Source organism: Scyliorhinus torazame, chromosome 2, assembly GCF_047496885.1.
Source record: "Scyliorhinus torazame isolate Kashiwa2021f chromosome 2, sScyTor2.1, whole genome shotgun sequence".
NCBI lineage: Eukaryota > Metazoa > Chordata > Chondrichthyes > Carcharhiniformes > Scyliorhinidae > Scyliorhinus > Scyliorhinus torazame.
The window spans coordinates 317489254-317513215 of record NC_092708.1 but is presented as its reverse complement, the minus strand read 5'-3'; the positions used below and the strand labels follow the sequence as shown (position 1 = coordinate 317513215).

The 23962-nt window shown below is 50.7% G+C and overlaps 1 protein-coding gene across 1 annotated transcript in view; it reads left to right on the top strand.

Annotated features, from left to right (window-relative positions):
* The window catches only part of actr10 (actin related protein 10), a 60336-nt gene that overhangs the window by 16049 nt on the left and 20325 nt on the right, over positions 1-23962 (top strand). The window contains exon 2 of the mRNA XM_072489414.1: positions 1050-1122. Within this exon, the coding sequence (XP_072345515.1) occupies positions 1050-1122 (73 nt within the window). The remainder of the gene's footprint in view (positions 1-1049; positions 1123-23962) is intronic.

Here is a 23962-nt window from a genome sequence, read left to right as displayed (position 1 = left end):
CAATATGTTAGCTTTATGTACAATCTGGAATTCTCTTAACACTACACGCTACCTCCTGAATTTCCAAAATGCACAACCTTTAGAATGAACCATCTGTCCCAGATTAATTCCGCACAAAAGTCATATATGCATATCTGCTAAAAAGATTGGCAACAGGAAGGAACCAGGAATTGAAAAGTAAATTTGTGGCGAAACCTACACACTCTCCTCGCTCAAAAGTCTAGCTTTTCTAAAATTCAGTGGCTTGTCAACAATTGGTTCCAATCAATGCCACCAACAATAATTGAGCGACATGCTCATTTACTCTGTTCACAACCGAACTTGAGCAGGTGCTCAAATCCTGATGTCTTCTCTGTTGTGTGATCTTTTCCAAAGTATCCAAAGCATATTCAAGTTGGGGGGTACACAAACATTCTTTTGAACATCTTTGTTAAAAGACATGCTGGACCCGATTTACTATCAGGCCTTAATCAGTAAATACAAATTTTCACTACAGCCTGCATTGAGGATAGAGATGGGAAAAAAAATAATAGGCAAACTTTTATTCAAGGGATATGTGCTAGACTGTTCTATAAGTTCCACAGAAAAAAAATAAATAAGGATCTTCCTTTTACTTTTCTGATGGCTGAGTAGTTTTACCCTGTGGGCAATTGGCTATGCAGATTAGGAAGATGTCTGATTCAGTCTCTGGCTTGCACTGACTTCACTGACCTCAACTGGTAGCAAAGTTGGCACCTTCTGCAGTGGATAATCCCTCTGGTTCCCACATATCGTCACCAACCAGAATCTTCAATTTGTTTAGCCTTAGAAAATTGAATGGAGCCAGACTGTCATAGTCCCTGTAGGCAAAAATTAGCAGAGGGAAAAAAACTAGCATGATGGAAAAGTAATCCAGTATTAAAAACCTCATTGTCAAAAGAGTAATTGGATGCTTATTTTCTGTCAATTGAACTGTTTCTTGACATTTTGTTGCATGTTCAGAATAGCTATTAATGTAGGTGTGAGATTTCATAATATCTGGTACATTGAATATTTCTTTCAATTTCTAGGTGTGGTTTTGCTGGAGAAACTGGACCAAGGTGCATCATCCCTAGTGAAATTAAGAAGCTTGGTGTCGCACAAGTAAGCTTTTTTTGCCTGCACTTCAAAAGTACTTTGAGTAAAGTGCTTCGAGACAATTGGAGATGTGATAAGATGCTCTGTTAATACAAAACTTCATTGCTCTTCTGCAGTGGACTTTGGTCAGGTATTTATAATGGAATAAAAGCAAAATACTGCGGATACTGGAAATCTGTCAGACATGCTGAGCTTTTGCAGCATTTTCTGTTTTTATTTATAATGGCATTCTGACATCACTGCAAAGCAGCTTTCAGTTCATGGTGTAATCCCAATTGACTTCAGAACATAGGAGCATAATATTTTTCAGGAATGTCGTCTGATAGACTTTAGACCTTGATGTTATAAGATACAGGAACAGAATTAAGCTATTCAGCCCATTGAGACTGCTCTAACATTCAATCATGACTGATATTTTTCTCATCCTCACACCTTCTCCCCATAACCCTGATCCCTTATTAATCAAGAACCTATCTATCTCTGTCTTAAAGACACTCAATGACGACTTCCGGGTGCGGCGATGACCAGCTAAGTCGCACGTTTCGGCAGCTCCCGGTGGAACGGACTTTTGGACTCTTAAAAGGAGCCCCAACGGCAATTTAAACGGCCAAAAACACTGTGCGGTAAACTAGAAGGGAATCCCCCCGGACACGCATGGATAAAGGAGAGGATAGCAGCCGGATTGCGGAGGATCCTCTGGAGCAGCGGCAAGGAAGGCAAGCTCAAAGCAAGATGGTGTCGGATGGTGGCCATTTGTTATGGGGCCCAGACCAACAAGAGTTCCTGCGGCGCTGTGTGGAAGAGCTGAAAAGGAATTGAAGAAGGAGTTGTTGGCCCCGATATTACAGGCGCTTGAAGGGCTAAAGGAGGAGCAGAAGACCCAAGAGCAGGAGCTTCGGGTCGTGAAGGCAAAGGCTGCTGAAAACGAAGATGAAATACAAGGCCTGGTGGTGAAGACAGAGACGCACGAGGCGCAGCACAAAAGGTGTGTGGAAAGACTGGAAGTACTGGAGAATAATTCGAGGAGGAAGAATTTAAGGACGCCGGGACATATGTGAGCACGATGCTTGACTCGATAATGGGATCGGAGGCCCCGACGGGCCCTTTGGAGGTGGAGGGAGCTTATCGAGTTATGGCGCGAAGATCAAGGGCAGGAGAAATACCTCGAGCCATAGTGGTGAGGTTTCACCGCTATAATGACAGAGAGATGGTCCTAAGATGGGCGAAGAAAACCCGGAGCTGCAGGTGGGAGAACGCGGTGATCCGCGTATACCAGGATTGGAGTGCGGAGGTGGCGAGAAGGAGGGCAAGTTTTAATCGGGCTAAGGCGGTGCTTCACAAAAAGAAGATCCAGTTTGGAATGTTACAACCGGCGAGATTGTGGGTCACACACCAAGGGAAGCACCACTACTTTGAGACGGCAGAAGAGGCGTAGACATTCATTGTGGACGAGAAGCTGGAATAGTCTGGCGCGAGAAAGAACTTTTGGGACAAAGTGGTGGGGTGATTATGTGGGGCGAGGAAAAAGGGGGGGGGGGGGGATGATTTTTCAGTTTGTTAATCTTGCGATCCTGTAACTTTTCTCTCTTCCCCATGATGGGGGGGGAGGGAGGAAGAGTATGAGGAACTGTGGGCGCCGGTCATTAGGGGCGGGGTCGAGTGGGAATCGCGGGCTTTGTTCCCGCGCTATGGTAATTATGGCGGGAACAGGGACGCAGGAAGGAGGGGGCCTCGCACAGTGGGGGCCGAGGACAAGGGGGGAAGCCGAGGTCAGCCAGAGTTCGCTGACTTCTGGGAGCAACATGGGGGGTGCGATTACGCTAGGAAGGGATCTAGCGGAGGGGGGGAGGGGGGGTTAACTGGGTTGCTGCTGCTAAAGAGAAGGGGGACCTGTTACGGGATGGGGTGGTCGAGGCGGGAGGGCGCCGTCGGGGGGATACACGGCTGCGTGGGAACCGGGTGAGGAGCTGGGTTAAAAAAGGGGATGGCTAGTCAACAAGGGGGGGGGTAAAGAGCCCCCCAACCCGGCTGATCATGTGGAACGTGAGAGGGCTGAACGGGCCGATTAAAAGGGCACGGGTACTCGCACACCTAAAGAAATTAAAAGCAGATGTGGTTATGTTGCAGGAGACGCATCTGAAACTGATAGACCAGGTCAGACTACGTAATGGATGGGTGGGGCAGGTGTTTCATTCGGGTTTGAATGCGAAGAACAGGGGGGTGGCTATCTTAGTGGGGAAACGGGTACTGTTTGAGGCAAAGACCATAGTGGCGGATAGTGGGGGTAGATATGTGACGGTGAGTGGCAGATTGCAAGGGGAGGCGGTGGTTCTGGTGAACGTATATGCCCCGAACTGGGATGATGCAAATTTTATGAGGCGTATGTTGGGACGTATCCCGGACCTGGAGGCGGGAAAGTTGGTAATGGGGGGAGATTTCAATACGGTGCTTGACCCAGGGCTGGACCGATTGAGGTCCAGGACCGGGAGGAGGCTGGCAGCGGCCAGGGTGCTCAAGGACTTCATGCAGCAGATGGGAGGGGTAGACCCCTGGAGATTTAGTAGGCCTAGGAGTAAGGAGTTCTCATTTTTCTCCCATGTCCACAAAGTATATTCACGGATAGACTTTTTTGTCTTGGGAAGGGCACTGATTTCGAAGGTGACAGGGACGGAATATACGGCCATAGCTATTTTGGACCACGCTCCACATTGGGTAGACCTGGAGGTAGGAGAGGAAAAAGAACAGCACCCACTCTGGAGAATGGTTATGGGCTTATTGGCGGATGAGGGTGTGTGTTTAAGGGTGAGGGGGTGCATCGAAGGGTACTTGGAGCTTACTGACAATGGAGAGGTTCAGGTGGGAGTGGTCTGGGAGGCGTTGAAGGCAGTGGTTAGAGGGGAACTGATATCCATAAGGGCACATAAAGGGAAACAAGAGGGTAAAGAAAGGGAGCGATTGCTGAAAGCACTTTTGAGGGTGGACAGGCAATATGCGGAGGCACCGGAGGAGGGACTGTACAGGGAAAGACAAAGGCTACATGTGGAGTTTGACCTGCTGACCACGGATAAGGCGGAGGCACAGTGGAGGAGGGCACAGGGTGTACAGTATGAGTATGGAGAGAAGGCGAGTCGGCTACTGGCCCACCAATTGAGGAAGAGGGGAGCAGCAAGGGAGATAGGTGGGGTGAGAGATGAGGGGGGAGAGATGGAACGGGGAGCGGAGAGAGTGAACGGGGTGTTCAAGGCATTTTATGAGAGGTTATATAAGGCTCAGCCCCCGGAAGGGAAGGAGGGAATGATGTGTTTCTTGGATCAGCTGGAATTCCCTAAGGTGGAGGAGCGGGAGAGGGTGGGACTGGGAGCACAGATTGAGATGGAGGAGGTGGTAAAGGGGATTGGGAGCATGCAGGCGGGGAAGGCCCCGGGACCGGACGGATTCCTGGTGGAATTCTATAGGAAGTATATGGACTTGCTGGCCCCGCTTCTGACGAGAACCTTCAATGAGGTCAGGGAAAGGGGGCAGCTGCCCCCGACTATGTCGGAGGCAACGATATCGCTCCTCTTGAAGAAGGAAAAAGACCCGCTGCAGTGTGGGTTCTGCAGGCCCATTTCCCTTTTAAATGTAGATGCTAAGCTCTTGGCCAAGGTGATGGCGACGAGGATAGAGGACTGTGTCCCCGGGGTGGTCCACGAGGATCAAACGGGGTTCGTTAAGGGGAGACAGCTGAACACGAACATACGGAAGTTGCTAGGGGTAATGATGATGCCCCCACCAGAGGGGGAGGCGGAGATAGTGGTGGCGACGGACGCCGAGAAAGCATTCGACAGAGTGGAGTGGGATTATCTGTGGGAGGTGCTGAGGAGATTTGGTTTTGGAGAAGGGTATATCGGATGGGTACAGCTGCTGTATAGGGCCCCGGTGGCGAGCGTGGTCACGAACAGACAGAGGTCAAATTACTTCCGTCTTCATAGAGGGACGAGGCAGGGGTGTCCCCTGTCTCCGTTACTGTTTGCATTGGCGATTGAGCCCCTGGCCATAGCACTGAGGGGCTCCAGGAAGTGGAGGGGAGTACTCAGGGGAGGAGAAGAACACCGGATATCCTTGTATGCAGATGATTTATTGCTGTATGTTGCGGACCCAGTGGAGGGGATGCCTGAGATAATGCAGAGACTCAGGGAGTTTGGGGAATTTTCGGGGTACAGATTGAATATGGGTAAGAGTGAGCTGTTTGTGGTGCATCCGGGGGAGCAGAGCAGGGGAATAGATGACTTACCGCTGAGGAAGGTGACAAGAGATTTCCGGTACTTAGGGATTCAGATAGCCAGGAGTTGGGGAACCTTACACCGGCTTAATCTAACAAGATTGGTGGAACAGATGGAGGAGGATTTTAAGAGATGGGACATGGTGCCCCTGTCACTGGTGGGTAGGGTGCAGGCGGTTAAAATGGTAGTCCTCCCGAGATTCCTCTTTGTGTTTCAGTGCCTTCCGGTGATGGTCACGAAGGCTTTTTTCAAGAGAATTGAGAAAAGTGTTGTGAGTTTTGTGTGGGCCGGGAAGACCCCGAGAGTGAGGAGGAGGTTCTTGCAGCGTAGCAGGGATAGGGGGGGGCTGGCACTACCGAGCCTAAGTGAATACTACTGGGCCGCCAATATCTCAATGGTGTGTAAGTGGATGGGAGAAGGGGAGGGAGCGGCGTGGAAGAGATTGGAGATGGCGCCCTGCAAGGGGACCAGCCTACAAGCAATGATGACGGCGCCTTTGCCGTTCTCCCCGAAGAAATACACCACAATTCCAGTGGTGGTGGCAACACTAAAAATTTGGGGGCAGTGGAGACGACATAGGGGAAGGACGGGAGCCTCGGTGCGGTCCCCGATATGAAATAACCATAGGTTTGTCCCGGGGAGAATGGATGGGGGATTTGGAGCATGGCAAAGAGCTGGGGTTGTGCAACGGAGAGATCTGTTCGTAGACGGGACGTTTGCGAGTCTGGGAGCGCTGACGGAAAAATATGGGTTGCCCCAAGGGAATGCATTTCGGGACATGCAACTGAGGGCTTTCGCGAGGCAACAGGTGAGGGAATTCCCGCAGCTCCCGACGCAAGAGGTCCAGGATAGAGTGATCTCGGGGACATGGGTGGGGGATGGTAGGGTGTCGGATATATACAGGGAATTGAGGGACGAGGGGGAGATCATGGTGGATGAGTTGAAGGGGAAATGGGAAGAAGTGCTGGGGGAAGAGATTGAGGAGGGGCTGTGGGCTGATGCCCTACGTAGGGTAAACTCGTCGCCCTCGTGCGCCAGGCTAAGCCTGATACAATTCAAGGTTTTACACAGGGCGCATATGACCGGAGCACGGCTCAGTAACTTTTTCGGGGTAGAGGACAGGTGTGGGAGATGCTCGAGAAGCCCAGCAAACCACACACACATGTTTTGGTCATGTCCGGCACTACAGGGGTTCTGGGTGGGGGTGGCAAAGGTGCTTTCGAAGGTGGTGGGGGTCCGGGTCGAGCCAAGCTGGGGGTTGGCTATATTCGGGGTTGCAGAAGAGCCGGGAGTGCGGGAGGTGAAAGAGGCTGATGTCTTGGCCTTTGCGTCCCTAGTAGCCCGGCGAAGGATATTGCTTATGTGGAAGGAATCCAAGCCTCCGGGCGTGGAGACCTGGATAAATGACATGGCAGGGTTTATAAAACTAGAACGGATAAAGTTTGCACTAAGGGGTTCGGCTCAAGGGTTCACCAGGCGGTGGCAACCGTTCATTAACTACCTCGCAGAACGATAAAAGAAATGGGAAGGTAACAGCAGCAACCCATGGGGGGGAGGGAGAGAGTGGGGGGGGGGGGGGTCCACAGGGGTGTTTTTGTATAAATATTTGTACTAGGCTATGTATATTGGATTGTTTGATTTTATTTTGGAGAGTTATTATTTTTGATATGGCAGTTGCCATTTAGTCTATATATTTATTTATTTGTTAAAAAAAGGCCACTGTTATTTATACTGTTTTACTGTTGTAAAAAGGAAAACCTTTGTATTGTTTTGTTTGGCCAAAAAATCTGAATAAAATATATATTTTTTAAAAAAGACACTCAATGACTTGACCTTCACAGCCTTCAGCAGCAATGAGTTCCACAGATGCACCATCCTCTGGCTGAAGAACATAGAACATACAGTGCAGAAGGAAGCCATTCAGCCCATCGAGTCTGCACCGACCCACTTAAGCCCTCACTTCCACCCTATCTCCGTAACCCAATAACCCCATCTAACTTAAGGTCACTAAGGGCAATTTATCATGGCCAATCCACCTAACCTGCACGTCTTTGGACTGTGGGAGGAAACCGGAGCACCCGGAGGAAACCCACGCAGACATGGGGAGAACGTGCAGACTCCACACACTTCCTCTTCAACCCTGTTTTAAAGGATCGTCCCTTCAGTCTGAAGCTGTGCCCTCGGGTTCTAGTTTCTCTTCTTAGTGGAAACATCCTCTCCACATTCACTGTATCTAGGCCTCTCAGTATTCTGTAGGTTTCAGTGACATTCCCCTCCTCATCCATCTAAACTCTATTGAGTACAGACCCAGAGTCCTCCACCCCTCCTCGTATGACAAGTCCTTCATTCCGGGAATCATTCTTGTGCACCTCCTCTGGACCCTTTCCAAGGCCAGCACATCCTTAGATACAGAGCCCAAAACTGGTCACAATATTCCAGATAGGCTCTGACCGGAGCCTTATGCAGCCTCAACAGTACACCCCAGCTCTTGTATTTTGGCCCTCTCGACATGTATGCCAACATTGCATTTGCCTTCCTAACTGCCCACTGAACCTGCATGTTTTTTTTTATTAAATATTTTATTGAAAATTTTTGGTCAACCAACACAGTACATTGTGCATCCTTTACACAATATTATAACAACACAAATAACAATGACCTATTTTATAAACAAAAAATGAATAAATAATAAATAACAAAAATGAAAACTAGCCCTAATTGGCAACTGCCTTGTCACAAGTAACACTCTCCAAAAATATAATTTAACAGTCCAATATATAATTATCTGTAGCAACGACCTATACATACTATACAGTATATATTAACAACCCTGAGAGTCCTTCTGGTTCCTCCCCCCCCCCCCCCCCCCCCCCCCCGATCCTGGGCTGCTGCTGCTGCCTTCTTTTTCCCATTCCGTCTATCTTTCTGCGAGGTATTCGACGAACGGTTGCCACCGCCTGGTGAACCCTTGAGCCGACCCCCTTAGGACGAACTTAATCCGCTCTAGCTTTATAAACCCCGCCATGTCATTTATCCAGGTCTCCACCCCCGGGGGCTTGGCTTCTTTCCACATTAGCAATATCCTGCGCCGGGCTACTAGGGACGCAAAGGCCAAAACATCGGCCTCTCTCGCCTCCTGCACTCCCGGCTCTTGTGCAACCCCAAATATAGCCAACACCCAGCTTGGTTCGACCCGGACTCCTACTACTTTTGAAAGCACCTTTGTCACCCCCATCCAAAACCACTGTAGTGCCGGGCATGACCAAAACATATGGGTATGATTCGCTGGGCTTCTCGAGCACCTCGCACACCTATCCTCCACCCCAAAAAATTTACTGAGCCGTGCTCCAGTCATATGTGCCCTGTGTAATACCTTAAACTGAATCAGGCTTAGCCTGGCACACGAGGACGACGAGTTTACCCTGCTTAGGGCGTCTGTCCACAGCCCCTCCTCGATCTCCTCCCCCAGCTCTTCTTCCCATTTCCCTTTTAGTTCATCTACCATAGTCTCCCCTTCGTCCCTCATTTCCCTATATATATCTGACACCTTACCATCCCCCACCCATGTCTTTGAGATCACTCTGTCCTGCACCTCTTGTGTCGGGAGCTGCGGGAATTCCCCCACCTGTTGCCTCGCAAAAGCCCTCAGTTGCATATACCTGAATGCATTCCCTTGGGGCAACCCATATTTCTCGGTCAGCGCTCCCAGACTCGCGAACTTCCCATCCACAAACAGATCTTTCAGTTGCGTTATTCCTGCTCTTTGCCACATTCCATATCCCCCATCCATTCGCCCCGTGGCAAACCTATGGTTGTTTCTTATCGGGGACCCCCCCAAGGCTCCAGTCTTTCCCCTATGCCGTCTCCACTGTCCCCAAATCTTCAGTGTAGCCACCACCACCGGGCTTGTGGTGTAGTTCCTCGGTGAGAACGGCAATGGGGCTGTCACCATAGCCTGTAGGCTAGTCCCCCTACAGGACGCCCTCTCTAATCTCTTCCACGCCGCTCCCTCCTCCTCTCCCATCCACTTACTCACCATTGAAATATTAGCGGCCCAATAATACTCACTTAGGCTCGGTAGTGCCAGCCCCCCCTATCCCTGCTACGCTGTAAGAATCCCTTCCTCACTCTCGGGGTCTTCCCGGCCCACACAAAACCCATGATGCTCTTTTCAATCCTTTTTAAAAAAGCCTTCGTGATCACCACCGGGAGGCACTGAAACACAAAGAGGAATCTCGGGAGGACCACCATCTTAACCGCCTGCACCCTCCGTGCCATTGACAGGGATACCATATCCCATCTCTTGAAATCCTCCTCCGTCTGTTCCACCAACCGCGTTAAATTTAACCTATGCAATGTGCCCCAATTCTTAGCTATCTGGATCCCCAGGTAACGAAAGTCCCTTGTTACCTTCCTCAACGGTAGGTCCTCTATTTCTCTACTCTGCTCCCCTGGATGCACCACAAACAACTCACTTTTCCCCGTGTTCAATTTATACCCTGAAAAATCCCCAAACTCCCCAAGTATCCGCATTATTTCTGGCATCCCCTCCGCCGGGTCCGCCACGTATAGTAGCAAATCGTCCGCATACAAAGATACCCGGTGCTCTTCTCCTCCCCTAAGTACTCCCCTCCACTTCTTGGAACCCCTCAACGCTATCGCCAGGGGCTCAATCGCCAGTGCAAACAATAATGGGGACAGAGGGCATCCCTGCCTTGTCCCTCTATGGAGCCGAAAATATGCAGATCCCCGTCCATTCGTGACCACGCTCGCCACTGGGGCCCTATACAACAGCTGCACCCATCTAACATACCCCTCTCCAAAACCAAATCTCCTCAACACCTCCCACAAATAATCCCACTCCACTCTATCAAATGCTTTCTCGGCATCCATCGCCACTACTATCTCCGTTTCTCCCTCTGGTGGGGCCATCATCATTACCCCTAACAACCTCCGTATATTCGTGTTCAGCTGTCTCCCCTTCACAAACCCAGTTTGGTCCTCGTGGACCACCCCCGGGACACATTCCTCTATTCTCATTGCCATTACCTTGGCCAGGACCTTGGCATCTACATTCATTTAAGAGGGAAATAGGTCTATAGGACCCGCATTGTAGCGGGTCCTTTTCCTTCTTTAAGAGAAGCGATATCGTTGCTTCAGACATAGTCCTCGGCAGTTGTCCCCTTTCCTTTGCCTCATTAAAGGTCCTCGTCAGTACTGGGGCGAGCAAGTCCACATATTTTCTATAGAATTCGACTGGGAATCCATCCGGTCCCGGGGCCTTTCCCGCCTGCATGCTCCTAATTCCTTTCACCACTTCTTCTACCTCGATCTGTGCTCCCAGTCCCACCCTTTCCTGCTCTTCCACCTTGGGAAATTCCAGCCGATCCAAGAAGCCCATCATTCTCTCCCTCCCATCCGGGGGTTGAGCTTCATATAATTTTTTATAAAATGTCTTGAACACTCCATTCACTCTCTCCGCTCCCCGCTCCATCTCTCCTTCCTCATCCCTCACTCCCCCTATTTCCCTCGCTGCTCCCCTTTTCCTCAATTGGTGTGCCAGCAACCTGCTCGCCTTCTCCCCATATTCGTACTGTACACCCTGTGCCTTCCTCCATTGTGCCTCTGCAGTGCCTGTAGTCAGCAAGTCAAATTCTACATGTAGCCTTTGCCTTTCCCTGTACAGTCCCTCCTCCGGTGCTTCCGCATATTGTCTGTCCACCCTCAAAAGTTCTTGCAGCAACCGCTCCCGTTCCTTACTCTCCTGCTTCCCTTTATGTGCCCTTATTGATATCAGCTCCCCTCTAACCACCGCCTTCAACGCCTCCCAGACCACTCCCACCTGGACCTCCCCATTATCATTGAGTTCCAAGTACTTTTCAATGCACCCCCTCACCCTTAGACACACCCCCTCATCTGCCATTAGTCCCATGTCCATTTTCCAGGGTGGGCGCCCTCCTGTTTCCTCCCCTATCTCCAAGTCCACCCAGTGTGGAGCGTGATCCGAAATGGCTATAGCCGTATACTCCGTTCCCCTCACCTTCGGGATCAATGCCCTACCCAGCACAAAAAAGTCTATTCGCGAGTAGACTTTATGGACATAGGAGAAAAACGAGAACTCCTTACTCCTAGGTCTGCTAAATCTCCACGGGTCCACACCTCCCATCTGCTCCATAAAATCTTTAAGTACCTTGGCTGCTGCCAGCCTCCTTCCAGTCCTGGACTTCGACCTATCCAGCCCTGGTTCCAACACCGTATTAAAATCTCCCCCCATTATCAGCTTTCCCATCTCTAGGTCCGGAATGCGTCCTAGCATCGGCCTCATAAAATTGGCATCATCCCAGTTCGGGGCATATACGTTTACCAAAACCACCGTCTCCCCCTGTAGTTTGCCACTCACCATCACGTATCTGCCCCCGTTATCCGCCGCTATAGTCTTTGCCTCGAACATTACCCGCTTCCCCACTAATATAGCCACCCCCCTGTTTTTCGCATCTCGCCCCGAATGGAACACCTGCCCCACCCATCCTTTGCGTAGCCTAACCTGGTCTATCAGTTTCAGGTGCGTTTCCTGTAACAAAACCACATCTGCCTTAAGTTTCTTAAGGTGTGCGAGTACCCGTGCCCTCTTTATCGGCCCGTTCAGCCCTCTCACGTTCCACGTGATCAGCCGAGTTGGGGGGCTTCCCACCCCCCCCCCCCCTTGTCGATTAGCCATCACCTTTTTCCAGCTCCTCACCCGGTTCCCACCAGCAGTATCTCCCCCCAGGCGGTGCCCCCCCCCCCCCCCCGCTCCCCCCCTTTCCAAACTTTCCCCCCGCTCCCCCATCCGCCAGCCCCAGTAATCCCCCCCCAGCCCCGCCCTCCTCACCCATACCAGCTTCCCCCCCTCTCCCCAGCAGCAGCAGCAACCCAGTAATTCCCCCCCCACCCCCCCCCCCCCCCCCCCCCCCCAATCCCCCGCTAGCGTAATTACTCCACCCATGTTGCTCCCAAAAGTCAGCAAACTCTGGCTGACCTCGGCTTCCCCCCGTGACCTCGGCTCGCACCGTGCGACGCCCCCTCCTTCCTGCTTCTCTATTCCCGCCATGATTATCATAGCGCAGGAACCAAGCCCGCGCTTCTCCCTTGGCCCCGCCCCCAATGGCCAAAGCCCCATCTCCTCCACCTCCCCTCCTCCCCCCATCACCACCTGTGGGAGAGAGAAAAGTTACCACATCGCAGGATTAGTACATAAAACCCCTCTTTGCCCCCCACATTCGCCCCACCACTTTGTTCGAACGTTCTTTTTAATAACCCGCTCATTCCAGTTTTTCTTCCGCAATAAAAGTTCACGCTTCATCCGCCGTCTCAAAGTAGTGGTGCCTCCCTCGATATGTGACCCACAGTCTTGCCGGTTGCAGCATTCCAAATGTTATCTTCTTTTTATGAAGCACCGCCTTGGCCCGATTAAAGCTCGCCCTCCTTCTCGCCACCTCCGCACTCCAGTCTTGATAAACGTGGATCACCGCGTTCTCCCATTTACTGCTCCGAGTTTTCTTCGCCCATCTAAGGACCATTCCTCTATCCTTAAAACGGAGGAATCTCACCACTATGGCTCTGGGAATTTCTCCTGCTCTCGGTCCTCGCGCCATCACTCGGTATGCTCCCTCCACCTCCAACGGACCCGCCGGGGCCTCCGCTCCCATTAACAAGTGCAGCATCGTGCTCACATATGCCCCGACGTCCGCTCCCTCCACACCTTCAGGAAGACCAAGAATCCTCAGGTTGTTCCTCCTTGCGTTGTTTTCCAGTGCCTCCAACCTTTCCACACATCGTTTCTGATGTGCCTCCTGCGTCTCCGTCTTCACCACCAGGCCCTGTATGTCGTCCTCATTCTCGGCTGCCTTTGCCTTCACGACCCGAAGCTCCCGCTCCTGGGTCTTTTGTTCCTCCTTTAGCCCTTCGATCGCCTGTAGTATCGGGGCCAACAGCTCTTTCTTCATTTCCTTTTTGATCTCTTCCACACAGCATTTCAAGAACTCTTGTTGTTCAGGGCCCCATGTTAAACTGCCACCTTCCGACGCCATCTTGGTTTTTGCTTGCCTTCTTTGCCGCTGTTCTAAAGGATCCACTGCAATCCGGCCACTTTCTCCTCCTTTTTCCATCCGTATCCAGGGGGGATTCCCTTCTGGTTTACCGCACAGTGTTTTTAGCCGTCAAAATTGCCGTTGGGGCTCCTATCAAGAGCCCAAAAGTCCGTTTCACAGGGAGCTGCCGAAACGTGCGACTCAGCTGGTCATCGCCGCACCCGGAAGCCTCTGACCCTGCATGTTAACCTTAAGAAAGCCTGAACTGCGACTCCTAAGTCCCTTTGTGCTTCAGATTTCCAAAGCCTTTTTCCCATTTAGAAAATAGTCTGTGCCTCTATTCTTCCTACCCAAGTGCATAACCTCACACTTTTGCACATTGTATTCCATCTGCCACTCCTTTGCCCACTCTCCTAGCTTGTCCAGGTCCTTCAGCCTCCTTGCTTCCTCAACCTGCCCCTCTACATATCTTTGTATCATCTGCAAACTTAGCAACAATGCCTTCAGTTCCTTCTTCCAGATCTTTAATGTATGTTGTGAATATCTGGGGTCCCAACACTGACCCCTGCTGAACACCACTAGTCACCGGCTGCCATCCTGAACAGGACCCCTTTATGCCCACTCGCTTCCTTCTGCCAGTCAGCCAATCCTCTACCCATGCCAATATCTTGCCCCTAATACCAAGGGCTCTTATTTTTAAAAAATATATTTTATTCAAGATTTTTTGGCCAAACATAACAGTACATAGTTTTTTTTTAAACAACAATAAAGCAATATAAATAACAGTGGCCAGTTTTAAACAAGTAAATAAATAATATATAAACAAAAACAAAACTAAATGGCAACTGCCTTGTCAAAAATAGTTACTCTCCAAAGATACAATCCAACAGTCCAATATACATTACCTATAACAAATGTCTATACATGTACAATGACATCCCTAAGAGCCCGCCCGGATCCTCCCGCCCCCCCCCCCCCCCGCCCCCCTCCTCCCTGGGTTGCTGCTGTTGTTTTCCTTCTTTTTCATTCCCTCTTTCGTTCTGTGAAGTAGTTGACGAACGGTTGCCACCGCCTGGTGAACCCTTGAGCCGAATCCCTTAATACGAACTTGATCCGTTCTAACTTTATAAACCCTGCCATGTCGTTTATCCAGGTCTCCACGCCCGGGTGTTTGGATTCCTTCCACATAGGCAATATCCTGTGCCGGGCTACTAGGGACGCAAAGGCCAAAACATCAGCCTCTATCGCCTCCTGCACTCCCGGCTATTCTGCAACCCCGAATATAGCCAACCCCCAGCCTGGCTCGACCCGGACCCCCACCACCTTCGAAAGCACCTTCGCTACCCCCACCCAGAACCCCTGTAATGCCGGACATGACCAGAACATGTGGGTATGATTCGCTGGGCTTCTCGAGCATCTCCCACACCTATCCTCTACCCCGAAAAATTTACTGAGCCGTGCTCCAGTCATATGCGCCCTGTGTAGAACCTTGAACTGTATCAGGCTTAGCCTGGCACACGAGGACGACGAGTTTACCCTACGTAGGGCATCAGCCCACAGCCCCTCCTCAATCTCCTCCCCCAGCTCTTCTTCCCATTTCCCTTTCAGCTCATCTACCATGATCCCCCCCCCCCTCCCCCAATCCCTCATTTCCCTGTATATGTCCGACACCCTACCATCCCCCACCCATGTCTTTGAGATCACTCTGTCCTGCACCTCCTGCGTCGGGAGCTGCGGGATTTCCCTCACCTGTTGCCTCGCAAAAGCCCTCAGTTGCATATACCGAAATGCATTCCCTTGGGGCAACCCATATTTTTCCGTCAGCGCTCCCAGACTCGCAAACGTCCCATCTACGAACAGATCTCTCAATTGTACTACCCCAGCTCTTTGCCATGCTCCAAATCCCCCATCCATTCTCCCCGGAACAAACCTATGATTATTTCTTATCGGGGACCGCACCGAGGCTCCTGTCCTTCCCCCATGCCGTCTCCACTGCCCCCAAATTTTCAATGTTGCCACCACCACTGGGCTTGTAGTATATTTCTTCGGTGAGAACGGCAACGGTGCCGTCACCATTGCTTGTAAGCTGGTCCCCTTGCAGGACGCCCTCTCCAATCTCTTCCACGCCGCTCCCTCCCCTTCTCCCATCCACTTACACACCATTGAAATATTGGCGGCCCAGTAATAATCATTAGGCTTGGTAGTGCCAAACCCCCCCCCCCCCCATCCCTATTACGCTGCAAGAACCCCCTCCTCACTCTCGGGGTCTTCCCGGCCCACACAAAACTCATAATGCTTTTCTCGATTCTCTTAAAAAAAGCCTTCGTGACCATCACCGGGAGGCACTGAAACACAAAGAGGAATCTCGGGGGAACCACCATTTTAACCGCCTGCACCCTACCCGCCAGTGACAGGGACACCATGTCCCATCTCTTGAAGTCCTCCTCCATCTGTTCCACCAATCGTGTTAAATTAAGCCGGTGCAAGGTTCCCCAATTCTTGGCTGTCTGAATCCCCAAGTATCGGAAGTCTCTTGTTACCTTCCTCAGCGGTAAATCCTCTATTTCCCTGCTCTGCTCCCCCGGATGCACCACAAACAACTCACTTTTCCCCATGTTCAATTTATACCCCGAAAAATCCCCAAACTCCCCAAGTATCCGCATTATCTCTGGCATCCCCTCCACCGGGTCCGCCACATACAACAACAAATCATCCGCATACAGAGATACCCGGTGTTCTTCTCCTCCCCTAAACACTCCCCTCCACTTCCTGGAACCCCTCAGTGCCATGGCCAGGGGCTCAATCGCCAGTGCAAACAATAACGGAGACAGGGGACACCCCTGCCTCGTCCCTCTGTAAAGTCGGAAATAATCAGACCCCCGTCCATTCGTAACCACACTCGCCATCGGTGCCCTATACAGCAACTGTACCCATCCGATATACCCATCTCCAAAGCCAAATCTCCTCAGCACCTCCCACAGATAATCCCACTCCACTCTATCAAATGCTTTCTCGGCATCCATCGCCACCACTATCTCCGCTTCCCCCTCTGGCGGGGGCATCATCATTACCCCTAGCAACCTCCGTATGTTCGTGTTCAGCTGTCTCCCCTTCACAAACCCAGTTTGGTCCTCATGAACCACCCCCGGGACACAGTCCTCTATCCCCGTCGCCATTACCTTGGCCAGAATCTTAGCATCCACATTTAAAAGAGAAATGGGCCTATAGGACCCACATTGCAGCGGGTCTTCTTCCTTCTTTAGGAGGAGCGATATCTTTGCCTCTGACATAGTCGGGGGCAACTGCCCCCTTTCCCTAGCCTCATTAAAGGTTCTCGTCAGAAGCGGGGCCAGCAAGTCCAGATACTTCCTATAAAATTCCACCGGGAATCCGTCTGGTCCCGGGGCCTTCCCCGCCTGCATGCTCCCAATCCCTTTCACTAGCTCCTCCATCTCAATCTGTGCTCCCAGTCCCGCCCTCTCCTGCTCCTCCACCTTAGGGAATTCCAGCTGATCCAGAAAGCACATCATTCTCTCCTTCCCTTCCGGGGGCTGAGCTTTATATAATCTTTCGTAGAATACCTTGAACACCCCATTCACTCTCTCCGCTCCCCGCTCCATCTCTCCCTCCTCGTCTCTCACCCCTCCTATCTCCCTCGCTGCTCCCCTCTTCCTCAGTTGGTGGGCCAGCAACCGGCTCGCCTTCTCCCCATATTCATACTGTACACCTTGTGCCTTCCTCCATTGTGCCTCTGCATTACCCGTAGTCAACAAGTCAAATTCTACATGTTGCCTTTGCCTTTCCCTGTACAGTCCCTCCTCCGGTGCCTCCGCATATTGTCTGTACACCCTCAAAAGTTCTTTCAGCAACCGCTCCCTTTCCCTACCCTCCTGCTTTCCTTTATGTGCCCTAATAGATATCAGCTCCCCTCTAACCAATGCCTTCAACGCCTCCCAGACCACTCCCACCTGAACCTCCCCATTGTCATTAAGCTCCAAGTACCTTTCAATACACCCCCTCACCCTTAAACATACCCCCTCATCTGCCAATAGTCCCATGTCCATTCTCCAGGGCGGGTGCTGTTCTTTTTCCTCCCCTATCTCCAGGTCCACCCAATGTGGAGCGTGGTCCGAGATAACTATAGCCGTGTACTCCGTCCCTGTCACCTTCGGGATCAGCGCCCTTCCCAAAACAAAAAAGTCTATCCGTGAATATACTTTATGGACATAGGAGAAAAACGAGAACTCCTTACTCCTAGGCCTGTTAAATCTCCAGGGGTCTACTCCTCCCATCTGCTCCATAAAGTCCTTGAGCACCCTAGCTGCAGCCGGCCTCCTCCCGGTCCTGGACCTCGATCTGTCCAGCCCTGGGTCCAGCACCGTATTGAAGTCTCCCCCTATTACTAACTTTCCTGCCTCTAGGTCTGGGATACGTCCCAACATACGCCTCATAAAATTAGCATCATCCCAGTTCGGGGCATATACGTTCACTAGAATCACCGCCTCCCCTTGCAATCTGCCACTCAGCATCACATATCTACCCCCACTATCCGCCACTATGGTCTTTGCCTCAAACAGTACCCGTTTCCCCACTAATATAACCACCCCCCTGTTCTTTGCGTCTAACCCCGAATGAAACACCTGCCCCACCCATCCTTTGCGTAGTCTGACCTGCTCTATCAGTTTCAAATGCGTCTCCTGCAACATAACCACATCTGCCTTTAATTTCTTTAGGTGTGCGAGTACCCGTGCCCTTTTAATCGGCCCGTTCAGCCCTCTCACGTTCCACGTGATCAGCCGGGTTGGGGGGCTCTTTACCCCCCCCCCCCCCTTGTCGACTAGCCATCCCCTTTTTAATCCAGCTCCTCACCCGGTTCCCACGTAGCCGTATCTCCCCCCGACGGCGCCCTCCCGCCTCGACCACCCCACCCCGTACCAGCTCCCCCATCTCCCCAGCAGCAGCAACCCAGTTAACCCCCCCCCCCCCCCCCCCCCCCCCCGCTAGATCCTTTTCTAGCGTAATTGCACCCCCATGTTGCTCCCAGAAGTCAGCAAACTGCTGACCTCGGCTTCCCTCCCGCTCCGTCCCCCCTGCCTCCCCATCGCCTCGCCTGAGTCCCATGCCCTTCCCGTTCCGCCTACCATAGCGCGGACAAAGCCCGCGTTCCCATTTGGCCCCACCCTAATTCCTCATCCTCCCCCCCCCCCCCCCCCCCTCCCCCACCCACCCACGACAGTACAGGGTCGCAAGATAACAACGTTAGAGGGATCATCCCTTCCCCCTTTTTTCCCCCCCCTTCATCCCACGTAATCACCCCACCACTTTGTCCCAAACGTTCTTTTTCTGGCCTGCCTATTCCAGCTGCTCCTCCACAATAAATGTCCACGCCTCTTCTGCCGTCTCAAAGTAGTGGTGCTTCCCTTGGTGTGTGACCCACAGTCTTGCCGGTTGCAACATTCCAAATTTGACCTTCCTTTTGTGAAGCACCGTCTTGGCCCGATTAAAACTTGCCCTCCTTCTTGCCACCTCCGCACTCCAATCTTGATATACGCGGATCACCGCATTCTCCCACCTACTGTTCCGAGTTTTCTTCGCCCATCTGAGGACCATCTCTCTGTCATTATATCGGAGAAATCTCACCACTATGGCTCGAGGTATTTCTCCAGCCCTCGGTCTTCGCGTCATAACTCGATCAGCTCCCTCCACCTCCAACGGGCCCGTCGGGGCCTCCGATCCCATTAACGAGTGAAGCATCGTGCTCACATATGCCCCGACGTCCGCCCCTTCTTCACCTTCGGGAAGACCAAGAATCCTTAAATTCTTCCTCCTCGCATTATTTTCCAGCACCTCCAGCCTTTCCACACACCTTTTGTGTTGTGCCTCGTGCATCTCGGTCTTCACCACCAGGCCCTGTATTCCGTCTTCATTTTCAGCGGCCTTTGCCTTCACGACCCGAAGCTCCTGCTCCTGGGTCTTTTGCTCCTCCTTTAGCCCTTCAATCGCCTGTAATATCAGGGCCAGCAGCTCCTTCTTCATCTCCTTTTTAAGTTCTTCCATACAGCGCCGCAGGAACTCTTGTTGGTCAGGGCCCCATACTAGACTGCCACCTTCCGACGCCATCTTGCTTTGTGCTTGCCTTCCTTGCCACTGCTCTAGAGTATCCTCCGCAATCCGGCCACTTTCCTCTCCTTTTTCCATCCGTGTCCAGGGGGAATTCCCTTCTGGTTTACCGCACAGTGTTTTTAGCCGTTAAAATTGCCGTTGGGGCTCCTATTAAGAGCCCAAAAGTCCGTTCCACCGGGAGCTGCCGAAACGTGCGACGTAGCTGGTCATCGCCGCACCCGGAATGAAATGGCTCTTATAAAAGTCACCATTGATATTGTTTTTAACTGTGACACAGGTAAACTTCCTTCCGTATTCTTCTCAACCTGACTACAATCTATGGCACAGCTGACCACACCTCCTCCTCCTCCCACGCCTCTCCACTATCTTCCAGCTGAGTGAGACTGCCCTTCACTCATTCCACTAACAGCTATCTCACTGTATTCAGAGAATCACCTGCAATGGATTTCTCTTCCTGCTCCTGTATTGTTCCTGGAGTGTCACCCAAGAATATATCTTTGTCCCCCTTCCTATTTCTTCTCTTCATGCTGCCCCTTGGCATCAGCTTTCACATGTGCATTGGGGACACCCAGATTTCCCTCACCACCACCCCTCTTGACTCACCTACTGTCTCATCATCACACTGATTCTATTGAATGAGCAAAATTGTTCGCCAATTAAATATTTGGAAGACCAAAGTCATTGGGCGGGATTCTCCGCTCCCGTGCTGGTTGGGAAAATCGCCAGGGTCGCCAAAACGTCCCGCGACGCCGGTCCGACGCCCTCCCGTGATTCTCCCAAGTGGCGAGAACGGCCCCGTCTAGTTCCGCGCTGCGCAGGCCGGAGAATCACCCGAGACACCCAAAATGGCGATTCTCCGGCACCCCCGCTATTCTCAGGCCCGGATGGGCCGAGCGGCCAGGCCAAAACGGCGCCGTCCACACCTGGTCGCTGCCGGCGGGAACAGCGCGGGAACGCTGGGAGGGTGGCCTGCGGGGGCGGGGAGAAGATCCTGCACCGGGGGGGGGCCTCAAATGGGGTCTGGCCCACGATTGGTATCCACCGATCGTCGGGCCGTCCTCTCTGAAGGAGGACCTCCTTTCTTCCGCAGCCCCGCAAGATCCGTCTGACATCCTCTTGCGGGACGGACTCGGAGAGGATGGCAACCACTCATGCGCGGGTGACGCCAGCTATGCGGCGCCGGCCGCATCATGTATGTGGCGCCGCCTTTACGTGGTGACAAGGCCTGGCGCGTGTAAATGACGCGGCCCCGCTCCTAGCCCATTATCGGGCCCTGAATCGGTCGGGATAGGGGCCGTTTCGCACCGTCGTGAACCTCAACGGCGTTCAGGACGGCGTGGGCACTTTGGCGCGGGAGCGGAGAATCGCGCCCATTGTCTTTGGCCCATGCTACAAGCTCCATTCCATTGCCATCCCTCTCCCTGGCAGCTGTCTGAGGTGGAACCGGCTTCAGATCACATATCTATGCCATCATTAAGACTGCATACAATATTTCCACCTCCACAACATTGCCTGAATCCTCCCCTGTCTCATCTGCTCATCTGCAGTTGATGCTCTCATGCTTTTGTTACCTCTAGGTTAACTATTTCAACACACTTCTTTATTTTAAAAACTTTTTACTAGCATTTCTCATATTTATAAACAGTTGTGTATATATTAACGTATATATTAAAGGCACTGTATAGACGCATGTTTCTGTTTATGTTGACACTGCTAAGATGAATTGATGGCAATACGTATCCAAGTCGGAGTGAGGTGTAACTTGAAGGTGGTAGTGTTCTAATGTATTTGCTTCCCTTGTTCATCTGGATCACAGAGTTCACAGGTTAGGAGGTGCAGTCAAAGGAGCTTTGATGAGTTGCTGTAATGCACCTTGTAGATGGTAATACTCCAGCCTTGTTGAACTTGGGGTGGAGGGAATGAATGTTTATGGTGATGAATGGGGTGCTGATCAAGCACTGCTTTGTCCTGGATGGTGTTGAGCTTTGAGTGGTGTTGGAGATGCATCCATCCTGGGACATGGGAATATTCTCCACACACTAACTTGTGCATCGTCAGGGCAGGTTTGGGAGAGTCGAGAGTTAAGTTAGTTGCTGCACAATACCCAGCCTCTGATCTCTTGTAGCCATTTTATTTATGTAGTCCTGGTAGGTTTTTGGACAGTGGTAATCCTCAGGCTATTGATGGTGGAGAATCTGACAATGGTAACACCCTTGATTTTCCAAGGGAAGCTGCTAAACACACTCTTGTTTGAGATGGTGATTGTCTGGCATTTAATGCCACGAATGTTACTTGCCACTTTTATCAGCGCAAGCATGGATGTTGTCCAGGTATTGCTTTGTATGGACACAGACTGCTTCATTATCTGAGAAGCTGCGAATGGCACTGAACAATGTGCGATTTTCAATAAACATCCCACTTCTGATCTTATGGGGGACGATATTTGACGAAACAGCTAAAGGTGGTGGGTCCGAGGTCATTATCCAAGGGGCTGGTTTAGCACAGTGGGCTAAACAGCTGGCTTGTAATTTAGAACCAGGCCAGCGGCGCGGATTCAATTCCCATACCGCTCTCCCCGAACAGGCGCCGGAATGTGGCGACTAGGGGCTTTTTACAGTAACTTCATTGAAGCCTACTTGTGACACTAAGTTATTATTATTATTATTATTATTATTATTATTATCCTGAGGAACTTCAATGACAATATCCGTGGGCTGAGATGATTGGTCCCTTAATTACCACAATTTTAATTTTTACTAGATGGAAGTTTTCCCCTGGCCTCCATTGATTTTAATTTTACCAGGGGCCATACTTGTCCTATTGCTTCTGAAATTCAGTGTTTATTGTGCGCATTTTGACAAAGACTGAGTGAGGTCTGGATTCTAGCAGTCTTGGCTGGCAAATTAATTATTTAGCCTGTGACTAGGAACTTTCACACTCTTAATATTTAATTCTACTCCAGGTGGGTTTTGAACAGAAATTGCAACAGGATCCTGTCTTTTTCCCAGGTTTGGCATTTTGCTGACGTTATAGTCCATAAGGCATTAACCCGACTATTATGAGACCGCCTGCCAAGGGGGCCCTGTGTTTTTCCTTGGAATCCAGCTGGAACACAACTCAAGATTCACACTGCAAAACCAAAAATTACTTGTATTGATATAGCCTTATATAGCTCCTTTACTGTATTAAAACATCTTGTGTTGCTTCAATAGCGCATGGGAAAACAAAAGGAAAACCGGAAAATGCAAAAGCCCAGAATTCTGCTTTTGTTTCTTTTTTAACCATTGACTGCCTCTAATAATATATACTTCATATCTTTTCTAGTTACATCGTAGCAACAGAGTTTTCTGCTTGTGCTTACTGGTCCTGTTTTCTGTCGCCTGGAGTTGGGGATGGAGAGATGCATGTTTTTGTAATTGTGTTTTTAGGGAAAACAATTGAACTGAAGTCTATAAGAAATTAAGACATAGGAGCAGAATTAGGCCACTTGGCCCATTAAGTCTGCTCCGCCATTCAATCATGGCTGATATTTTTCTCATCCCCATTCTCCCACCTTTTCCCCATAACCCCTGATCCCCTTATTAATCAAGGACCTATCTATCTCTCTTAAAGACACTCAGTGATTTGGCCTCCACAGCCTTCTGCAGCAAAGAGTTCCACTGATTCACCACCCTCTGGCTGAAGAAATTCCTCCTCATCTCTGTTTTAAAGGATCTTCCCTTTAGTCTGAAATTGTGTCCTCTGCTTCTAGTTTTTCCTACAAGTGGAAACATCCTCTCCATGTCCACTCTATCCAGGCCTTGCAGTATCCTGTAAGTTTCAATAAGATCCCCCCTCATCCTTCTAAACTCCAACGAGTACAGACCAGAGTCTTTTTGGCTGAGATTTAGTATTGCTATTGTTATAACAGACTTTTTCATCAATTCTGTTCAGCTTTCCATTTCCAGTTTCCCAACATTTATGGTTCAGTTTTGATCTTTCAACTGAGTTGAATGCTTCCAAATATGGTAGGCCTGTTGCATAAAATTGGATAATATGACAGGCTGATGATGCCTATGGAATAATGCACATATGATCTGTTTTTCATACATACTGGATGTTTTTACTTAACTACTGATTACTATTAGAAGTTTCAGCTTTGACAACGGGTCACCTGGACTTGAAACTTTAGCTCCTTTCTCTCCCTACAGTTGATGCCAGACCTGCTGAGATTTTCCAGCATTTTCTCTTTTGGCTTGAGAATCCAGCATTGCCAGTAATTTTGCTTTTATTAGAATAGTTGTGTCCGTTTGCATTTTTTTTTGCACGTGACTAACAGCGAGCCAAGAAGGAAAGCTTTGCAGCTATATTAGCAGCAATAATAACAATGAACGTATCAGTTGCCACTGTAGA